The 21,522-nt window shown below is 55.3% G+C and overlaps 2 protein-coding genes across 3 annotated transcripts in view; one reads left to right on the top strand and one right to left on the bottom strand.

Moving 5' to 3' along the window:
* The window catches only part of RIMS4 (regulating synaptic membrane exocytosis 4), a 126,940-nt gene extending 112,354 nt beyond the window's left edge, over nucleotides 1-14,586 (top strand). For both annotated transcript variants that reach the window (XM_023626620.2, XM_070247048.1), the window contains 4 exons: nucleotides 6,288-6,400; nucleotides 6,692-6,793; nucleotides 7,419-7,558; nucleotides 10,096-14,586. In XM_023626620.2, coding sequence (XP_023482388.1) covers nucleotides 6,288-6,400; nucleotides 6,692-6,793; nucleotides 7,419-7,558; nucleotides 10,096-10,314 — 574 coding nt within the window. In that variant the 3' untranslated portion in view covers nucleotides 10,315-14,586. The remainder of the gene's footprint in view (nucleotides 1-6,287; nucleotides 6,401-6,691; nucleotides 6,794-7,418; nucleotides 7,559-10,095) is intronic.
* A 412-nt stretch (nucleotides 14,587-14,998) lies between these two features.
* On the bottom strand, nucleotides 14,999-20,523 carry KCNK15 (potassium two pore domain channel subfamily K member 15). The gene is made up of 2 exons (XM_023626619.2): nucleotides 20,176-20,523; nucleotides 14,999-16,304 (listed from the first exon to the last, which is right to left on the bottom strand). Exons 1-2 carry the CDS (start codon nucleotides 20,456-20,458, stop codon nucleotides 15,595-15,597), a joined length of 993 nt encoding a protein of 330 aa, XP_023482387.1. The 5' UTR covers nucleotides 20,459-20,523; the 3' UTR covers nucleotides 14,999-15,594.
* Between the last annotated feature and the right edge of the window lie 999 nt (nucleotides 20,524-21,522).

Here is a 21,522-nt window from a genome sequence, read left to right as displayed (position 1 = left end):
AACTCTGTTTTCCCCATCAGCTCTGTGATGTTTATGGCAGGATTTTGTGCTTCCCGGTAATTTTTAGAAATGTCTGTTTCACGTTACAGCAGAACGGAGTGTATTATGGGCTCAGCAAGTCTGTGGGAAGCTTGATGGACAGGTGGACATGTGGGGACAGGTGGTGACTGGATGAACAGACTGCGCATAAACTACCCAAACCTTTCAGAACCACATCACCCATAATCACCGTGAGGGCTGTGCAGCCTTTTAATCTCTGATGCGACTGAGGCAGGTGATCCATCTGGAAAAGAGGAGAATCAAACCCCCAAATAACCCAATTACTTCTTAAAGCATCCAGAGCACAGAAAATCCAGCCAAGCCGAGCTCAAAGGTTAATAATAAAAGACAAATGGGTTTCAGCTCCACAAACAGAACTAACAGGATTTGAAATGCAGGAAATCTCATTTCACCATTAACACAAAAGAAAAGGCCAGTGGCACACGGGTGGTAATCCTGTTTCCGGCTTCTGCCTCCACCCACATGGCATGTGTCCTGGGAGGACCCAGCTGCTGCAGCCCCCCCAGCACCACCTCCAGATGCCCTGGGCTTGGTCTCAGGCATCCAGATGCTGCACTGCCAGCAGGTCTGGAATCAGAAATGCCACGAAGGGGCCCCAGCTGTCTGGGCAGGCCGGGCAGCAGGGACCTGCAAGCCGTGGTGCACTTTATTCCTCCAGCAAATGCTGTGTTCTAGGCCCTGGGCTAAGCACCTTGCCTGCATTATCTCACTGACTCTCCCCAACAGCTCAGCAAGGCGATCACGACGTATTCCCATTTTATGCATGAGGAAACGACAGCCCAGAGAGGTTACAAAATTTAGCCCAGGTTGCACAGCACCGGAATCCAAGGTCTGTATTATGCCAAAGTCCCCCCACCTTAACCACTATATTTTCCCTTCACCAGCTGAAGGGTTTGGCAGTGAACAATTATTGAGTTCCTACTGCATACAAAGTATGGTCTAGGTGGTAGGAGGTATGTGGCACTTAATAATTCAGCAAGCTTTTTCCTCTCCCTTTGTGAATGGATGCTATGAACAGAGATGTTCAAAACAGTTAAGACTGGAACAGCACAGGCCCCCACCAATGAAATGGCTGCACACTGTCCATGAGGGAGGGGTGGTCTCATTTGCAGATAAGAAGATTCAAGTGCGGAGACACCAGCAGCCTGCCAGAGGTCACACAGCAAGCAGTTGACTAGCGAGGAGTAGAACCAGCTCTGACTTTGTATCCCCTGCCTTTCGTCCTGCTCCAGAGAAGACCCCAAGGTGGAGTGGAGTCTCCGATGCAGTCGGTCCTCTGGCCAGTAGGGACCTGCCACCACTTTATTCTCCCTTCCTGCAGCCCCAAAGAGGATGTGATAACCCGTTCAGGGTTTCTGGGGCGTCTGCCTGGTTCCTTGGCAGCCGGCGAGGCACCCTGGGATGGGAAATCAGGCAGCCGCCCAGATATTATAGACAATTACTGCTAATTACCAGACTGCCAGTTCCCCATTGTCTGCTCCCAATCCCACCAGGAACTGAGGAGCAGACAATGATGTTGGAGGAAACTTTCAATTTCAGGCTGCAGAAGGACCCGCTGCCTGGGAGGCTGGGCCCCTTCAGTGACTTGAACCCAAGAGGCACTGCTATTTCTGGGGCTTTCGGAGCCCAGACCTTCCTTGTAAAATGGAGCCTGGACCCCCGGAGACGTCCAGGAGGGCGGGGTGGAATAGCGACAGGGGCTTAGAGGAAAGGCCATGTCACCAGCCATGAGAGAGTCTAATGAACAGTTTGGTGCTGTTCGTTAAGAGTCTTTGGGTTTGCAAGAATAATGGGTACACATTTCCATCCCCAGATATTTAAGTTGTTTTTCCCTTTCTCTAAGCACTTTCTCTGTGACACTGTTGCATAATTGTTGAGATAATAGATTCAGAAGCCCGACTGTGTGGATTCAAATACTACTCTGCCTCTGCCTTGATTGGCCCTCTCTCACATGCAGAGGGCCATATGCTCCTCCCTGGGGCGTGGAGGGACACACAGAGCCGCAGAGACTCGCAGATTCACTTGACAAGACACCAGGCAGCCATTTCTGCAAGGCATCGAGCCCTTGTCTCAGCTCCCCGCAATAAGAAGGATGAGCATGAGTCCCCTCTGCTTCCAGATTCCCCAAACCTACCTGAGGTTTCCTGTCATCCCCGGCACCGCCAGCCCAAGGACCCAGACCTTCCTCGAGGATGCTCCAGCATCCCAGCTCTCTTCCCTCCCCGCCTGACTCCCTCTGCCCTCCACGCTGGGGATTGTTCGTTCGTTTGGGGCAGGGCAGCCTGGTTTTGTCCCTATCCTTCTAAGTCCATTTCTTCTTAGGTGTGAAACTCAAAAGCCAAGAATCTGCTGTCTTGTTCTCTGCATCCTCCTCGGTCTTCCCTGCTCTGAGGCTGTGGACGTAGAGCACCCTGGCTACTGCCTGAACAGAGCACAGGGCAGCTGGGGGTAGTAGGAAATCATGAAAATGAAAAAGCACTGAGGCCAAAATGTCAAATTGCTATCCTGCCATTGACTCTGCTGATAACTTAAGTAAAAACAGACTTTATTGCAACGACGCTGCGGTGTCTCACGTGGTTGAGGGAAGAGCTGAGCAGCCAGGACTGGGTAGTCGTTTTGGGCTCTTGGTGAGGGCAGACCATTCCCACGGCTCAGTTCTCATGACTGTTGGTCTCTGGGATTCTCTTTTTTATTTCCCAGAGAGTGTTTGCCTGAGCTCGGGTCAGGGGTCGACCCCTGGACCCACCAGCTCCAGCCAGGGGACAGGCTCACTGTCTTTGTTATAGTAAAGCCAGTTGCTGTAACCAGACTTTTTAATCAATGACTTAACAAAAACGTTTATTTCTTGCTCATGCAAACTTCAGTGCAGATGTTTCTGGCTATTGGGCCCAGGTTCCTTTTCTCTTGTGGCGTCACCATCCTTGGGGCCCTAAGACCCTCTGCTGAACACTCTGATGTGGGAAGAGAGAAGTCGCATGTGGGAGGTTTTTTTGTTTTTGTTTTTTTAATCATGGTAAAATACATACAACATGAAGTTTACCATTGTAACCATTTTTAAGTGTATGGTTCAGTGAATGGCATTAAGAACATTCACATTGTTGTGCTGCCATCACCACCATCCATCTCCAGAACTCTTTTCATCTTGTTAAAGTGAAACTCTGTACTCGTCAAATAATAACTTTCCATTCTCCCCTCCCCCAGCCCCTGGCAACCTCCGTTCTGCTTTCTGTCTCTATGACTTTGACTCCACTGGGTACCTCATGTAAGTGGAATCGTGTAGCATTTGTCCTTTCGTGACTGGCTTATTTCACTTAGCATAACATCTTCAAGGTTCATCCATGTTGTAACATGTGTTAGAACTTCTTTCCTTGTTAAAGCTGAATAACAGCCCATGTGTGTACATACCACACTTGGCTTATCCATCCATCCAGTGACAGGCACTTGGATTGCTTCCACCTTTTGGCTATTGCAAATAATGCTCCTATGAACATGGGTGTACAAGTATCTCTTAGAAACACTGCTTTCAGTTTTGAGGCGGGGTATATACCCAGAAGCGGAATTGCTGGATCGTATGGCAGTTCTATTTTTAATTTTTTGAGGAACTGCCACACTGCTTTCCATAGTGGCTGCACCGTTTGACATTCAACAGTGCACAAGGATTCCAATTTCTCCACGTCTTTGCCAACGGTTGTTATTTCATTTTTTAAATTTTGTGTTCTTTTTGATGGTAGCTGTTTTCGTGGGTGTGGGATGGCCTGTGGGAGGTTTTCATAGGACAGGCCTGGAAATGGCCCACATCACGTTAGTTCATGTCCATAGGCCACTCTCAGTTACGAGGCTGGGAGGTGGACTGAGCTGTGTACCCAGGAGGAAGAGGTGAACATGTGGCCTTAACCACACACAGAAACACACACCAGGTGGGCTTCCGGGAGCCCACCCCGTGTATCGAGACTAGTCCTGGACAAGGCGAGGTTACTATGTGGCTTTCCCTCCTGAAGCTCAGCATCCTTGCATGGCAACTGGATGAAATCATGCCTGCTTCAGTAGAGCCAATCCAGGGGTCACACCACAATGTCCGGTCCTTGAGGACAGGGCCTTGTATTGTTCACTGCTGTAGCCCCAGAGCCTGGACAGGCGCTGGCACAGAGCAGGCCCTTGGTACTGAGGTGTGCACCCCGAGGCGGGGGGGTCTAGGACTGGTTGTGCCCTGTTATGTTATTCTTAGTTGTTTCTGTAGGAGCAACAGGTTCGTCCAGCAAAATAGCAAGGTGTTTGTGCACAGGGTCTTCTCTTGTCCCTTCCCTCAGCTTGCTTAGAATTTCTTGCATAAATAAAGGTGCAAAAGGCTATCGGGTGACTTGAATCGGGAGGGAGCCTGGTAGAGCAGCAAGCGCTGCCATCACAGAGACCTCGGGCAGGTGTCTGTCTCACTGGGCCTCGGTCTTCTAATCTGTGAAATAGGGAGGGCTAGATTAGAGAACATCCTCCTGGAACTTGACTGAGCAAGTGGGTAAATCCTGTTCCCGTTGTGAGGTTTTGTGAATTGATTAGGCGTAATAGTCAGAAAGCTTTGGTTCACGCCCCCAGGAAGACTTCTAGACTGAGGAGCTGGAGGCAGGAAGAGAGGACCGTGACAGCGTTGGTGTCTCTGAAGAACTTGGGAAAAGGGAAAATAGCAGAGTGGTTCGGAAGCAGCATGGGTGCCCGTGCGGGGCGGAACCAGAAACCCCTCCGCCCTTGGAAGTGCCTCCTGGGGTGGGGTGGTGGCTCTCAGGGCATGGAACAAAGCGTGTAGTGCCCTCGAGGCCCGAGGCAGTTCCTCGTCCTGCTCAAAGACCTCCCTGGCTACTGCTGAGACACCTGTGAGAGCTGCTCTTGGAACAGCCCAGGTGGAAAGTGGCCTGGGATTCGGCGTTACAACGATTGTGTTCTAGTACTGACTGCCCTGTGAGCTCTGTGGCCTTAGGCCGGGCTGAACCTGGGCCTCCTCGTTTAAATAGTAGTGAGAAAGGTGAAAACCACCTTCCTGTGCTTGTGGCGAGGGTCAGATGAGAAAAGGGGTTGTGGGTGCTTTGCTCCTAAAAATGATAGGGGTACGTCAGGCACGGTACATATTGCCTCATCTCATTTAATATGAACAGCAGACCTAGGAGATGGAACATTGTTATTCCCATTTCAGAGATGGGGAAGAAAAGACTAAAACTGGTTTAAGCAAAATAATTATTGTTGTTGTTGACTTATGTAACCAAAAAAAATAGATGAAGCACTTGCTTCGGGTAGAGCTTGATCCAGGTGCTCACACAGGGCCACCAGTTTGCTGGCTCCATTCATGGACTCCAGATGGTAGTAGGATAGCTGCCAGAAGCTCAGTCTTGTGTCTCGACTTCACATCTGGTAGGAAGAGAGCTTCTCACTCCCCACCATTCAAACAGTGCTTCCTGGCCAGATTCTTGTGGGCTGATTTGGGCCACATGCCCATCTCTGAGCCAATCACTGGCCAGGGGGAAGCTAATGCCCTGATTGGCCAAGCTGAGCTCACACCAGCCTCTGGAGCCAGGTCTGTTCCACTCCAGCAGAAATCAATGCTTGGGGAGAGGGCTCCCCAAAGGAGATTTCAGATCTTGTTCCCAAAGGAAGGGGAAGTAAAGATTGGGCCACCCAGCAGCAGCAACAAATGCATACCTCCAAGGCTGAGCCACGGGTCCTGTGCATCTCAAACTATCAGGTGCAAACGAGTCTTCTGAGGCTTGTGTTAAAAGGCAGACTCTGATTCAGCATCTAGCGGGCAGAGTGGGGCTCAATTCTGTTTGTAAGTAGCTCCCGGGTGATACTGCTGGTCTCTGGACCACATTTTGAGGATCGTGACACCAAACCCTAGGAGCCAGGCACAGACAAGCATCATCTCCCTTGATTCTTACAACCACCCCAAGAGGCAGGCATCACCATACCCATTTCACGGAGGTGAAACCTGAGGCTCGGCAAGGAGAGGTAGGAGAATGGTATAGCACACAAAGCTAAGCCCTAGAATTTAGGAGTCCTAGCTGAGACTTTAGGGCCATGAGGATAGAAGATGGAGAGACAGGACACCAGTCTGCCTGAGGCTGGGTGACGGATGTGGACAGAAATCACATGGAATGAGGGACGGTCCAGAGCTGACCGCCTGTCATCAGCATCCTCGGTCGGCCCCCCAGGAATGTTTGTTTTCGTATTCTCTCTTCTTCCTGCAGCCTTAACTATGGGGGTGTTTGCCTGGCGTCGGACGCCCAGTTCAGTGACTTCCTGGGCAGCATGGGGCCAGCACAGTTTGTGGGCCGCCAGACCCTGGCCACCACGCCGATGGGTGAGTGCCCCAAGACCTGTTCCAAATCGGGGAGGGGCTCCCACCAGACGCCCTGCATCTCTCCCTCCTTCCGCTCTGCCTTGGCTCCATCTGCTGAGCAGCCAGCCTGGAGTCTAGTCGCACCTGCCAGCCCTCAGAGGCGCCCAGGCACTTGGAGTGGGAGCTGGTTCTGGTCTTGTTTTGGGCTGGGAGCAGGGGAGGGGATTTCATCCCTAAGCAGAGGGGAGGAACTGAGCCCTTGAGTGAGCTCCTAAGCCTCTTCCCACTCTCGTCTCCTGGGTCCTCTTGCAGGGGATGTGGAGATTGGCTTGCAGGAACGGAATGGTCAGCTCGAAGTGGACATCATCCAGGCTCGGGGACTGACAGCCAAGCCAGGCTCCAAGACACTGCCAGGTGTGGGTCTGCCCTCCCCTCTGCAAGGCAGGGGTGGAGGTGGGAAGGATATCCTGAGGGGTGTCTGGGTCTAGAAGAGAGCAAATTGGGCCCAACTGTGGGGGACCCCTCTGTCCCAACTCTAGTGACTCACATGGAACTGATGATTCAGGGTTTGTTCTGGCAACCCAGTTGAGATTGTAGTTGACCTTGTCAGCCTCCCTGACTAGACTGAGCTCCTGGAGGGCAGGGGCCCCCTTTCCTGTTTATACCCCAGTGCCTGGTAGGGTGCATGGCACACAGTGGGTGCTGCATAAACATTTGTTGAGTGACTAGGTCAGCGATGGATGTATAAGCCAGGGGAGGGCTGGGTGAGGCAGGGACCAAAAGAAAAAACAGGTCAGTGGAGAGTGAGCAAAGGAAGGGGGAGGCAGGAAGGACCACCCGGGGGTTGAGTAGGCCCCACTCAAGCCTGGCTGCACCCTACCACCCCACCCAACACCCTACTCGCCCCTGTTACCTCTTCCCCAGACCCCATGGAGGCCCTCCCATCCCCAGCAGTGGGTGGGCAGCCTCCCTCTGCTGCACCCTTTGTGCACCATTTGAAGCCCAGACTAGAACTCACTCCGCTGGCCTCTGCCCCCAGCGGCCTACATCAAGGCCTACCTGCTAGAGAACGGCGTATGCATTGCCAAGAAGAAGACCAAAGTCGCCCGTAAGTCGCTGGACCCGCTGTATAACCAGGTGCTGCTGTTTCCCGAGAGTCCCCAGGGCAAAGTCCTGCAGGTGAGGGGCGTGGGGTGTGTGTGCAAGACCAGAGGGAGAGGGAGGCGCCCCTGGGGAGGCCTCACCTGGACGACATGGAGCACTGTGGTTGATCTGAGCTCCACAACTGGCTGTGCGACCTTGAACCAGTTCCTTTCTGAGCCTCAGCTTCTTCATCTGTGAAATGGGGACGCTCGTGGTACCTCCTAAGATCATTACTGCGGCATTGAATCATGCGCTTTGTGCAAGACAAGTATTTGCAGGGTGGGTCTGTGGTAAGTGCTCTGCAAATGGCCGCCAGCACTATCATGACCATGACCATCACCATCATCATCAATGACAAGGCCAGGGGCTTGGCCTGGAGCCCAGTGATCATAGACAGGGAGCCTGTGGAGGATCCAGAGAGGCATCTGGCTCTCTGGTCATTAGGAGGATCCTATTGGTCACTCAGATCTGAACTAGAGACAGCTGCCCATCGTGGGTTTAGGCAGGCCCCAGGTCGAATGCCTGCAGGAGCCATAGGCCTGCTCCCTCTGGCTTGTACCTCAGTTTCTCACTCTTCACCTGGGCAGGCAGAGCAAACGTGGGCAGGGCCAAGGTGTTAGAATTTGCCAAGACAGTGGGACTTTTGCTAACCTGAGGGGCCAAGGTCCCGCTTAGAGCAGAGTTTTCAACTTGTGGGTTGAGACCCATCAGTGAGTTGTGAAATCAGTTTAGCAGGTCTCAACAAGTATTTCTTTTTTAATGGAATAGGAAATAGGAAAGAAATACAAATAGGAAAGAAAACATCACTCTCCATAAGGGAAGTCTCATTTGGTGAGGTGCTCGCTTCTGTTGTGAATTCCTTGTGTGCACTGGCAGGGGATGTGGGTCTCTCACTTGCTGGATATCCCTGTCAAGAAAGTTTGGAAAAGCCCTTCTCACCTAGAGCATTCATATACAATTTAAAACAACCAGGAGACCATCTGGGGGCCACATCTGGCCACTGGATGAAGGTTTGTGTGTTCTGGCCTGACCATCTTTGGAGAAGCTCTGGGGCACATCCCTGTCTGCTATGCAGAGGGAGTGGGGAAACAGAAATCTGACCTGGGGTGCTTGCTGCTGAGGCTCTGATGTCAGAGCAGGACGACCCACCACGGGCGAGCTCCGGAATGCCAGTTGGGTCAGTTTGCGGGGCTGCCATTGCAAAGTGCTGGAGACTAGATGGCCTGCACAGAAATTTACTTCTCGCAGCTCTGGGAGCTGGAGGTCCAGGGTGAAGGTGTCGAGGGTTGGTTTCTTCTGAGGCTCCTCTCCTTGGCTCGCAGATGGCCACCTTCTCGCTGTGTCCTCACATGATCTTTGTTCTGTGCATGTGCATTTCCAGTGTCTCGCTGTGTGTCCTAATTTCTTCTTCTTATAAGACCTCCAGTCGTATTGGATTCAGGGCCCACCCTAATGGCCTCATTTTAACTTAATCACCTCTTTAAAGGCTGTTTCTCCCAATATAGTCACATTTTAAGGTACCGAGGGTTAGGGCTTCAATGTGAATTTGGGGGGACACAGTTCTTCCCATAACACCAGTGAAAACGAACCCATCCATGAACAGAAGTGGGCTTCTAATCAGCTGAATAAGGAGCACTGACGACTTATTAGTTGAGCAACCTTGGGCACATGATGTAACCTATCTGGGCCTCAGCTTAAACAGCTGTGAAATGGGCTCATTTTTGTAGGGTTGTTGGGAAGCTGGAATCTAAGGGTGGTCTGCTGTTAGAACAGTTCCTGGACAGTTGTTTTCACATTACCTGCTATGCTTGAGGAACAGTTTACAGCTTACAGTGAGCTCTTACATCCATCATCTCCTCTGGTCCTCGCCTGGCAGGGAAGCTGAGTGGGGATAATTCCATTTACAAACAAGAACTCTGAGACTCCCTGAGTCTTAAATGCCTTGCCCCACACCACACAGCCAGGACTGGCATTTCAACCCACATGTGTCTGACTCCAAAGGCTGCAGGTTAAGCCCCCAGGCTCTCCTGAATGACTGAGCCAGCCCACCTTCATCCAGGGGGACGGAATTAGAAGCTGAAGTACAGAAGAGCAAATGAGGGTCCTGCAGCCACAGAGACCACCCAGCTGCCCGCTCCAAGAAAGGGTGTTGACCAAGACCTGGGGAAGGCACCGCAGAAAAGGGTCTGCTGGGGAAAGGAAGGAAGCCAGCATCCACACGGTCCCAGCCACTTTTTAAGACTTTGTTTCATTTGGGGCACTTCTGAGGATCTGGAAACAGAAGGTCCATAAGGGAAGCAGGCAGGTGACTCATGACGGCAGGTCAGCCCTCAAGGCTTGGGCTCAAAGATGGAGGATGGAACCTAGAGGGCGAGGCTGCAGGCAGGAACCAGCCATCCAGGCCAGCAATAATGGTGGCACTGGAGCCAGAAAATATGGTCAGACTTGAGCAGTTTTAAAGAGGAGAATCCACAGTCTCAGAGGTGAATTGGGTGTGGGGGTGGCCCAGGTTCTGGTTCTGGGCCTATGAGTGGCACTGGCAGGATTTGAACCCCTGTGTCTCTTGCCTGCAGGTGATCGTGTGGGGCAACTACGGGCGGATGGAGCGGAAGCAGTTCATGGGCGTGGCCCGCGTGCTGCTGGAGGAGCTGGACTTGACCACCCTGGCCGTGGGCTGGTACAAGCTCTTCCCCACCTCCTCCATGGTGGACCCAGCCACAGGCCCCCTGCTCCGGCAGCCATCCCAGTTGTCCCTGGAGAGCACCGTGGGGCCCTGTGGCGAGCGATCTTAGTGCTGGGGATGGGGAGGGGCTCCCCAAGATGGCCTGAGACCGCCAAGCCCCGACCTGGGACCCCAGGCCCAGGGGCACGTTGAACAGAGGAGGCCGGGGTTTTCCCTCGCAGCGGGGAAGCAGAACGGGGAGACCTGCCCCCAGGGCCCCCCCTCACCCCTTCTTTGCCTCCTACCCCCCGAGACCTTCCCTCTCCCGAAGGGATTGGCTGCACTTTGACTTGGCCGGCTCTTGACCTGGTGGATGTGGCTGCAATCTGGAGAAAGGAAAGATGGAGGTGGCAGAGCACACCATTCTCCTGCCCCAGACACTGTCCGACCGCTCCCCCCTTTTGCCTCCTGGGAAGCTCGCTGCCCGGAGCCAAGTCCAGAACCCAGCGGCCATCTCCATGGTGCCAATTACCAGCAAGTGTCTTTCCTGCGGCACCGGGTTCAGGCAGCTACTCCTGCCCCAAAGCTGATGGGGCAGCTTTGCAAGGATCCGGAGCCAGCTCCGGGGGGGCCCAGAGCCCCCCACTTGAGAGGAGCTCAGGCCTCCCTCGCCTGCCCGTGGAAGGAGCTTTGCCGCAGCCTGTCCAAGTCCATCTGTCCGTCCCCTCCTGCCTGCCCCTCTTCCGGTAGCTCTAGGAATTGGGGTCCAGCAGGGACCAAAGGAAAGAGGTGGTGCCCGGGGCCTGGCACAGATCCCCAGGGTGCCTTCTCATGGGATTGCAACAAGCTACTTTGGAAACTGTTGGTGGACTGGAAAGGACTCTATCGTCTGTGTTTTTGTGGAGAAGCTGCAGGACCCTGATTTTCCAGAACCCTGAGCCCAGAGGGCCCACCATCTCTGCATTTTGGGGATGCTGGAGTGGAGAGGGAGTCTGAGGAAAGCTGGGCTGGGACTGGAGGTGCCAAGGCGAGGGTTCCAAATAGGAGAATCTCTCCTTGCTGGATGAGGTCAAAGTTTATCTTGCCCACCCCTCTGCTTCCAGGCTAGGGGTCTCGGGAGGCAACACAGCTCCCCTATTTTAGTCTTTTTAAACCAACCATCCTGTACTAAGGGCAGAACCCACTGCCCCGGCCTCAGTTATCTTGGCTCAAGGAGAGAAAGAGTAAAGAGGTATGAGTGTAAGAATCAGAGATTCCTTCTCAAGCAGGCCTGGGTAGCTGCCTGCCCAGCCCAGCCCTCCCCGGGGCCAACAGAAGCCCTTTTGCATGCTGGGGAGGACGCAGGCTGGCCCCTCTTTGTAGAAGCACATTTCTGCCACCTCCCCGGAGGCACCCAGCAGCCCACCACCCCTCATTACCCAGTCCCTGCTGTGTAGGGTGTAGTCCAGGTTAGCTGGGTAGTTAGTGCTCCAAGCCCTGGGGCCCATTCTTAGCTAGCACATAGTCCTTACAGAGCCCCAGGACGGGTGGAGAGGAGACGCAAGTGCGTGCCAGGTGTCTCCTCGCTGACCTGGGCCTGAGCCTGGTTCATAGGAGGCCGGCCCCTCCTCCTCATCCCCCCTAACCCGTAGGGTTGTAGCTGGAGCTGCCCATTATACTCAGATGTTCTGATTTATTATCTTTGGTACTGATTTAATTTATGAAGCACTCCTGAGGGTTGTGGGCCTTGGTGGAGGGGGCCTGGGCTCCATTAGAGGGGGTTGTTTTCCCATGAGGATGCCCGGCTGTGTTCGGTCCCACCTTGTCCCTGGTCTCACTCTAGGCTATTGATCAGGCCATTCGTTCCAGCTGAAATTCCTCCCCTCCCCTCTGCCTGTTTAAGCCCTGGGTATCCTTTAAAGCTCTGGATGAGTTATTTCACCTCCACGGAGCTTCTCACACTGCACTGGGCAGGGGAGATGGCGATGCCCCTTTATCCTGGAGGTCTTCAGGGCTTCCTGGGATTGTGGTGGGTGGGATCCTAAGGCTGAGGGCAGGAGGGAGCAGGGTTCTGGACGGACTCACACCTGAAGCCCAGAATCAGCCCCTCCCTGTTTGTCTTTTTAACCAGTGTGATTTCTCTGCTGTTCGTTTATTACTCGCCATTTAGAATATTTTGAGCCAGGAGAGCGCCTTCTCTCTCCTGCCATCACTGCTCCGGATGTTCAAGGTTAGCTTTTCAGAGGACGTGGAGCCTGGCTGTCCCAACCAGAGGGAGAGGGGTGGGGCCCCCAGCCTGAGCCCGCCCTCTGGTGTCTGCACAGCCTTTATAGAGAGAGAGAGCGCTCCAAAGCAATAACATCATCCTGGGGGTGGTCACCCCCCACGACTTTCTTGTTTGTTCTGTGAAATCTCCGCTCACCTCCTGGAGGGGTGGGGTGGGGGCTGGAGCCCTGTTTCTTCGTATCATCGTGAGCACGTGCTCCTCCCCTCCAAGGGGCTCTGGCCATGTGGTGTGGACCCACCAGCTGTCCTCACCAAGGGATGGGGTTTCCAGGAGGGGGTGACTATTATCAGCTTTGGGGAACCTTCAAGCCCCACTGCCATCTGATCCTTTGCCAGCTCAAACTCCACCCTCTGGAGAGGAGCAGAGAGGTGGAGTAGGGGAGGGGTGGGGGGCCGGGTCTCTAGGGGACAATTCTTTTTTCAGGCTCTGGGCCAAAGGTCACATGCAGGGGTCCTGAGGGAGTGAATCCTCACCACTTTCCTTCTCCAGAATCTGCTTTTCATACAAAAGGGAAAGGGGCTTTGGGACCATTAGTGAAGTCATTTCCATTTTACAGACAGAAGACCAAGGCCCAGTGTGGGGAAGAGCCGCCTCTGGGGTCACCTGTGAGTTCAGTGGCACCCCCAGCCTGGGCCGCCTCCTCCCACCTGAGGCTGAGCTGGAGCCAGGGCAGGACGAGGTGGGGACACCATTTCCCATGACGCTTCCTCCTCCCTTGTCTCCATGGAGCTTCCCAGTGGCCTTGGAAGGATGGGCAGGGCAAATTGTAGCCCTTCCGAGTGGTGAACAAACTGAGGCCCAGAAACAGGAAGTGACTTGACCAAGACCCCTCAACAAGTGAGTGATGGGGACAGAACCAGGGGCGCCATTGTGCTTCCCTCCTTCACGGGACAGGAGGCCATTGCTCCGGGCATGTCTGCCATGATAAGTATTTGTGGCCTTTAAGCCTTGGGCCACCCAGCCCTGCCTGGTTCCATCTCAGCGGGCCAGTGACTTTTCTGGGCCTGGGTTTGGGGGAGAAGGTTGCCATAGAGAATAAGCTCTCCTGGGGGTCTAGCCCAGCTGACTGAGCGTGCACAGGATTTGGTCCAGGCCTTGTTGTTTGGGTGGGGGCTCCCACCAAGGGGCTATAACCTGTCCAGGACCTACTTGAGGGAGGCAGGACCCCCGTTCCTGCCCACGGCTGTGTGGGAGTGAGGCAGCTGTGGGACACCTCATCTTAAGGAAATCCTCACAACCTTCAGATTAATAATACCTGAGCTTCCCGTAGTGCTTTTCAAACTTTTTTGTTTTCAAAGTGCTTTTACCTCTAGTACACCCGCACAAAGCTCCTGGGGCAGTAAGAGGGGGGCCCATGTTATCAGCCCCATTTTAAAGAGCCCTGTTGGGGGGAGGGGGAGGCACCTGTTAAGGTTTCACTGTGAGTTAGTGGCTGAGCCTGGACTGGAACCCAGTTCTCCAACAGCTCAGAGCTCACTCTTCTCCACAAGGAGGGGAAGCAGGCAGTTTGGGGTGGTTATGCAAGCTGATTGGCCATCCAGCTCCTTAAACCAGGAGCTCCTGGGCGCATTTCAGTGTTCAGAAGCAGCTCTGAGCCCCACTCCCTTTGGAGCACAGCTGTTGCGTCCAGCAAGGCCACCTGCATTTATTTATTGAGCAGCAGCGCTGTGCCGAGCCCAGGGGACCAAGCGCTCCCTGTTCCCCTGTAATGACTCCTGTGGCCCTCTGGGAGGGCCCCATGTCTGTATAGTGGCACCTCAGAGTGGACGGAAAGCTTTCATGTCCATGAGCTCATCTGACTCACAGACCCCATGGGGAGGCTGACTGCCCGTTTTACTCATAGCTTCTGTGAGGCAAAGTGGAGACTTGAACCCGGGGCCTCAGGCATCACGCCTGGAGCCCTTTCACTCTACCACTGCCTCCTCAGGGGGTGGCCGGAAGGCAGGACCCCGGGCCCTCAGGCTGGGGCCTCCCTCCCTCCACCCACCTTTCCCTCATTCCCTCTCTGGGAGCAGGAGCCACTCGGGCCTTTGGGGAGGGAGGGTTTCCAGGGCCCCTGGGTTGGAGTGGGTCACGTTGCATTGTGTTCATGACCATGTAGCTCATGTTGAAAATTAAAGTTTTTGGCTTTTCTAACCTGGCTTGCTCTGCTTTGTCTTGAGACGTCTCTATCCGGGAAGCTAAGGGCAGTTGGTGTTTTGAGGAGCTGAGTGCTATGGGGTGCCAGTATGCCCCACCGTGGGCTTTGTTAATGCCCTCCTATGGGGCAGGGGCCTGTCCCAGGAACCATTCCAGAGGTGCACAGGAGGGAACAGAATTCTGAGTGAACCCAGTCATTTTACAGATGTGGAAACTGAGGCCCAGGTAGGGGATGAGATTCCCCAAGGTCATATTGTGGGTGATTGGCAGGCCCCAGATCACACAGCTCCGGGAAGATAGCTTGTCCCACAGGATTTGAGTGCATCTAGGTGGCCCCAGTGACATGGTGGGTGTCAGCAAGGCCCCCCTCATGCTGAAGGGGGGCTGGCCAAGGACAAAGAGCCTCAGCTTAGGGGGACAAGGGAGGTGTACTTCATTTACACACAGGCCAGCTCCTCTCTACACACTGAGCAAAGAACGAGCCACCATTTAAACAGGGCAGAGATGTGCCCACTCGTCTACACTGGACGGGAGACCTTTTCCTTCAGTCCATCTGATCCCTGTGCTGCACATAGTGTGAACAGCTGGCCTCACCGGTGGGATTCCCGTGTTGAAAGTCGTCCACATCCCCTACAACCCGGAAAGCCAGCGTCTTCGCACAACAGAGGAACAGCCACCTGTTTGTGCTCCGGAGGGCCAGGTAGTGACAGGGGCCTGTGGAGGCCTCTCTCAGGTGACCGATGGGGCCACGCCTTCCTCAATGTGGGCTACAAGGGACTTGCACCTACAGGGTGATTTTAGAGTAGCGTTGTGCTTCTGATGCGAGTTTAATATGTTTTTGGAGAGGAGGGAGGGGCTCGCCACAGAAGGGAATGAGAAACTGCTCGTGGCAGAAGACGGCCTGAGGCCACGGCCCCTCCCCCCTCCCCAAGCTCTGCGGAGGGTGCACTGATAGGTGAACCCGGACCCTCCGAGTCCGGGACCCACCCCCGGCGGGGGAGGCTGTTAGATGGACTTCCGCCGGGCCAGAGGCCCGCCTGCCCTGCCGCCGCCCACAGCCCTCGGGCTCGCGGGGGGCGAGAAGCCCAGATTGTCGCGGGCCCACACCTCCAGCTGGTGGACGCGGTGGGAGACCGAGGCGGGGCCCCCGGGGCGGGCGGGGCGGCGGGCCGGGCAGCGGCCGCGGCTCTCGGGCGCCCCCAGGCGGAGCGGGCCGGCGCGGCGGGCAGCGCGCTCGAGCGCGCCGGTGCTGGCGGCGAGGAAGCGCAGGACCACAAGGTTGAGGAAGGCGCCGATGACCGTGAGCCCCAAGAGGATGTAGAGGAAGCTGAAAGCCACGTAGGGCGGCTTCCTCTGCAGCGCCTCGTCCCTCTGCAGCGCCACGAAGTCGCCAAAACCGATGGTGGTGAGGGTGATGAAGCAGTAGTAGTAGGCGTGGAAGAAGGTCCAGCCCTCGAAGTGCGCGAAGGCGGCGGCCCCGAGGGCCAGGGTGGCCGCGCACACCAGCAGCCCGGCCACCACCATGTTCTCGGTGGACACGCGCGGCCGCCGCAGGCCCAGGCAGCGCTTCGCCGCCAGCAGGAGGCGCCGCACCAGCGCGTTCAGCCGCTCGCCCAGGCTCTGGAAGGTGACCAGCGTCAGGGGGATGCCCAGGAGCGCATAGAACATGCAGAAGACCTTGCCCGAGTCCGTGCCTGGCGCGGCATGGCCGTACCCTGGGGGGAGAGCGGAGGGGAGGGGAGGGTCGGTGAGTGCCCAGCTCCATCTAACAACGCTCTTGCCTTCCTGCAGGGTCTCTCTTCCCATCCCCAAAGCCAGCAGAGCATCTCGAAATGCTGGTTCTAACTAGGTCATTCCCCGGCTTTAAAACCTTTCATGGTTATCCATAATCACCCCAGATAGTAAGCAACCCAAATGTCCCTCAGCTGGGGAAGGAAAAAGCACCTGCGGTACATCCATACAATGGCATTCTTTTCAACAACAGAGAGGAATGAACTACTGTTACCTGCGGCGCAAAAGATGGCTCTCACATGTATTGCGCTGAGTGAAAGACGCCAAGGTCAAAAGGCTACGTACTGCATGGTTCCATTTAAATGACATTCTGACAAAACTATGGGGACAGAGAACAGATCTGTGGTTGCCAGTCATTGAGGCTGGAGGAGGGGTTAACCACAAAGGGGCTTGACAGAATTTTCCAGAGTGATGGAAATATTCTGTGTCTTGATCCCGGCTGCAGTTACTCGACAGATCATTTGTTAAAACTCACAGAAGTGTACCCTGGAAAACAGTGAATGTTACTGTATGTGAATTGTGCTTTGATGAAAAAAAAAGAGCAAAATCTTCTGTGGTTCCCCAGGACCCACAGCGTAAAGTTCCAGTTCTGACCTGGTGTCGGAGTCCTTCATGATCTGAGTCCTCTCCAACCTCCCCTCATGCTGTTTCCCCGGCCAGCATGTCCCCCATCTTCATGCCCTTTCTCACGGTCTTTCCTTCCCTGGTTTGCCCGATTCCCCTGCCCCAGGCCACATCTCCGTCCCCAGATCCTGCTCCACGCCAGCCCTCACTAAACACCTCTTCAGTCTGGTGTAGTGACTCTTCACTGGGTGCCCCCAACTGTTGGAGGGGACCTCAACATGAGGGGCTTCCTTGATCCTGGAACACCGAGCCATCGCCTTGGAATGACAGGGTATGTGTCTTCCAAGAGAGCTTCCACGGTGTTCTCAAAGGGGCCCGTAACCCAGGAAAACTCAGGTGGACCTTCCCCAACAGAATATTCCTGGCAAATTGGCCCCATCTGCCAAATGTAAAAGACACAAACCCTTTGGCCTATGCGGGTCTGCAGGCAGGAAGTTAGTCCTCCAAAACACAGACATGTACACAGTGATGTGTGCACACGGGTCCTCACCGAAGCACTGTTGCTCACAGTGAAAAGCAGAAACAACCAAAGTGTCCATCGTTAGGGGCCTGGTTGAATAATAAATCACAGTGCCATCCAAACGATGGAATACTGCACAGCAGGGACTCCAACCAGGGGTGATTCTGTCCCTGAGGGGACATTTGGCAATGTCTGGAGACATTTTTGGTTGTCACAACTGGGAGGTAATGGTTGTGTGCTACTGGCATCTAGTGGGTAGAGGCCAGGGATGCTGCCAAACATTCTGCAATGCCCAGGACAACCCCACGACAAAGAATTATCCAGTCCAAAATGTCAACAGTGCCAAAGTTGAGAAGAGCTGCTATACTGCCATGAAAAAGATGACAGAATTCTTTAGCGACTGACATAAAAACATCGCCAAAATATATTAAGTTAAAAAAGCAAGTGTGTATAACATGATGCCTATAAAAATGTGTGTGTGCGTTTTAAAGGAATGCACAGAGAACACATCTGGAAGGATACACAAGACACTGGTAACTATTTGATGCAGGAACAGGGCCCTGTGGGTTGAGGGTCAGGGCAAGAGCAAGACTTCCTTTTTCATTCCATACCCTTTTGTACCATGTGACGTGTGTACTGTGTGCATCTATAACTGATCCAAGATGTCAACACAATATACGTCTTTAAAGACCTATGGCTCCACTTCCCCATTTCTATTGCGGTCCCATCTGTTATTTGGGGGCGGGGGGACCTCTGTCCACCACTAGCCTGTGAGATCCTTGAGGCCAGAGACCATGCCGGTCGCTCTCTGTGCCCCTAATCACCCATGCCCTGCACACAGCCTGACACAGGCTAAGGGCTCAATGAAAGTTCAATAATCAATAATAATAACAATCAAACCAAATTCAAGGGGTGCTGAGTGTAAGACAGAGGAGCCTCGTGAGGAATAAGCGGCGAGGCGGTGCTGTTTCCAGCTGTCTGGGGCTATGTCGGTTTGGGCAGAGAGGGATGAATAATGGTAATAACTAAACGTGCTGGATACTCTACATGGATTATCTTATTTAACCCTCCCAATGACTGTAGGAGATATCATTATCCCCATTTTAGATAAGGAAACTAGGCTAGAGGGAGGAAGCTGCCCAGAGCTATTACCCACTATCGTCGGTTGCCTCTCAGTGCCTCTCTGCCGTCCATGCCCCACTCAGGCTGCTGGGTTCTGGCACCTGGCTGGCTGCAAGGCTGGCTGATGCAGCCCGGACCTCACAGCAAGGGCCGGCGCCCCCAGGTGGCCAGAAAATGCAAAACTGCTGTTTCAACTCCGTCCCTTTTCCCAGGCTGCCAGTGCTTGTCAGTGGGGAACAACCAGGAGAGGAGGGCACCCCAGCCGGGAGGCCTCCGAATAATGTGGGGGAGGGCAGAAGAGGTGGATGGGGTCCCACACCACTGGGGGCGGAGACAGGGAAGGTCTTAGGTTGAGCCCAGATAAGGAAGCAGGGGTGCCATACTGACGGGGGCTGGGGGCAAAGGGCTGAATGGGAGCTGGGCCTACAGCTGGCAAAGAATGAATTGTTGTTATTACTAATGAATAGCGCCTATTTAGCCTCAGGCACTGTGCCAAGCATTTTACATGCTTGACCTCATTTAAAGCTGGCAACTACCCAGTGGTTGGAACAAGTGCATTTTGCAGTTGAGGACACCAGGGCTCAGAGAGGTGCAATCAATTGCGGGAGAAGGCAGGGGGCAACAGAGATGAGAACTCTGTTCTCTGAATGCAATTGCCCAACTCAGGCTTCTAACCCACAGCTCACACTCACTTGCAAGAGCATCACGAGAAACTTTCTCCAAGGTACGGGCTTCAGGGTGCTGGTCCAAGCCCAAAGGGGTGCCTGGACATCCACCGCGGGGCCGGGGAGTGACTGGCACCCAGCGTGGAGCCCCACAGAGCCTGCTGCTTTCCTTTCCTGCTTCCCTAGGCTTAGGCACAGCAGGTACCAGCCAGACGGTAGCCATGGCAACGGCTGGCAGTCCAGATGCCGAGAAACTGCGCTGGATCCCTGAGGGTGAGGTCCAAAGCTTGTGGTAATCAGTCATTCCTTCAACAAATATTTATTGAGCGTCAACTACGCGCTAGGGACTGGCCTTACTGCAGTGACTAAGACAGACTACGGCCCTGGTCTCACAGAGTAACAATAAACAAAATAACAATTATTATAATACAAAAATTAATCTTTTTTAGTGCTTTCTATGTGTCAGTGCCTATGCTAAAACTTTCTGCATATATTATCTCCTCGATAATAATCATCCCACCAGAACCCTGAGATAGGGCCTTTTAGCACCTCTATTTTACAGCGGGGAAAACTGAGGCTCAGAGAGGTTAAGCAACTTGTCCGAGGTCACACAGCTAGGGTGATGCAGCCAGGCAATGAAGCAACTCCAGCACCTTGGGCTTCTGGCCCCACCTCGTCTGTCTCCCAGACCCTGGGACGTTTTCTGGGCATTCCTGCGTGCCGGCCTCTTGGCCACCTTGACCTCCTGACTCCTCCCAGCCCTGCCTGCGTGGAGCAACAGCCCCATTCAGCAGGGGGGGCCAGTGAGGCTCGGTGAGCTGAAATGACTCGTTCGAAGTCACCCAGCTGGGCAGGGGCAGAGGGGGATTCAACCCACCGCCCGGCTTGGAGCGAGCGCCGAGGGGGGGCGCCGGGGCCGCTCACCGATGGTGGTGATGACGGTGATGGCGAAGTAGAAGGAGCCGGCGAACTTCCACCGGCGCCCAGCACGGTGCGGCTCGGCCTGCAGCGCCAGGCGCTCCAGCTCGTGGTCGTCCTCGGCCGAGAAGCCGTACTTGCGCCGCAGCTCGCCGCGCTTCCGGGCCAGCAGCCGCTGCCGGCCGCTCTCCGCCTCGGACTCGAGCGCGTCGAAGACGGCGGCGCCCACCAGCAGGTAGGACAGGATGCACAGCACGAGCGCCGCCGCGCGCACGCTCGGCTCCCGCATGGCGGCGCCCAGCCCGGCCCTGGCCCCGGCCCCGGCCCCGGCCCCGACCCCGGCCCCGGCCCCGGCCCCGGCCCCGACCCCGGACCCCGGGCCCGGACCCCAGCTGGTCCCCGACGCCCGCCCGCCCCGCCCCGCCCCGCCCCTCCAGCGCCCGCGCCCCGCCCCTCCAGCACCCCCGCCCCGCCCCTCCAGCGCCCGCGCCCCGCCCCGCCCCGCCCCATGCCCCTCCAGCACCCCCGCCCCGCCCCCTGCCCCTCCAGCACCCCCGCCCCGCCCCTCCAGCGCCCGCGCCCCGCCCCGCCCCGCCCCATGCCCCTCCAGCACCCCCGCCCCGCCCCCTGCCCCTCCAGCACCCCCGCCCCGCCCCTCCAGTGCCCCCGCCCCGCCTGCTGCCCCTCCAGCGCCCGCGCCCTGTCCCCCACCCTTCGCCCGCGCCCCACGCGGCGGCGGCACACAGGGTCTGGGCCTTGGCGGGGGGCCGGGGAGGAGGGCCGAGAGGGCTCCTCCAGCTGCCCCTTCCCTGCCCCTCCCACACATCTGCCTTTGTTTACCCGCCGGCGCCCCGGGGCTACTGTGTCTGCAAACAGTGACGGCTGGGGCACAGCACCCAAAGCCCAGGTCTGCAGAAGTCCTGTCTCCACCCCTGTCTCGTCCTGTGACCTTGGACAAGTCATTCATTCTTTCATTGGGTCAGTCAGTCAACAAATATTTATCAAGCACCTACCGGTGCAAACAAGATTCCTGCGGTAAACAGAGCTGATATCCTAGAAAGGAGAGTTGGCTAAAAAACAAACAAAAAGGTGGTTTAAGACAAGTGTGAGAAAGAAGGAGAACAGTTTCTGGGGGCAGGTGGGTACCACCAGCTAAGGTGCTGGGAGAAGGCCTGTCTGGGGAGGGCAGCAGCCAGACAGCAAGGGCAAGTCCTTTAAGCAGAGAAGCTGGTGTGGCTGGAGCCAAGAGAATTGGGGCGCTGGGGGCGGTGTGGAGGGGGCAGCAGAAGGAAGATAGAGAGGCGACTTCACACAGAGTCTTACTGGCCCTTATTCGGGTTTATTCTTCAGTAC

Source organism: Equus caballus, chromosome 22 (genome assembly GCF_041296265.1).
Source record: "Equus caballus isolate H_3958 breed thoroughbred chromosome 22, TB-T2T, whole genome shotgun sequence".
Lineage (NCBI taxonomy): Eukaryota > Metazoa > Chordata > Mammalia > Perissodactyla > Equidae > Equus > Equus caballus.
The sequence above is the reverse complement of the archived record's forward strand: the minus strand, read 5'-3'. Positions and strand labels throughout refer to the sequence as shown.

Excerpts from the sequence above, each read along its gene's own strand:
- KCNK15 (XM_023626619.2), bottom strand. The coding sequence starts at position 20,458 with ATGCGGGAGCCGAGCGTGCGCGCGGCGGCGCTCGTGCTGTGCATCCTG. Across the intron at positions 16,305-20,175 it reads CACCGTCATCACCACCATCG|GGTACGGCCATGCCGCGCCA; the intron begins GTGAGCGGCCCC and ends CTCTCCCCCCAG.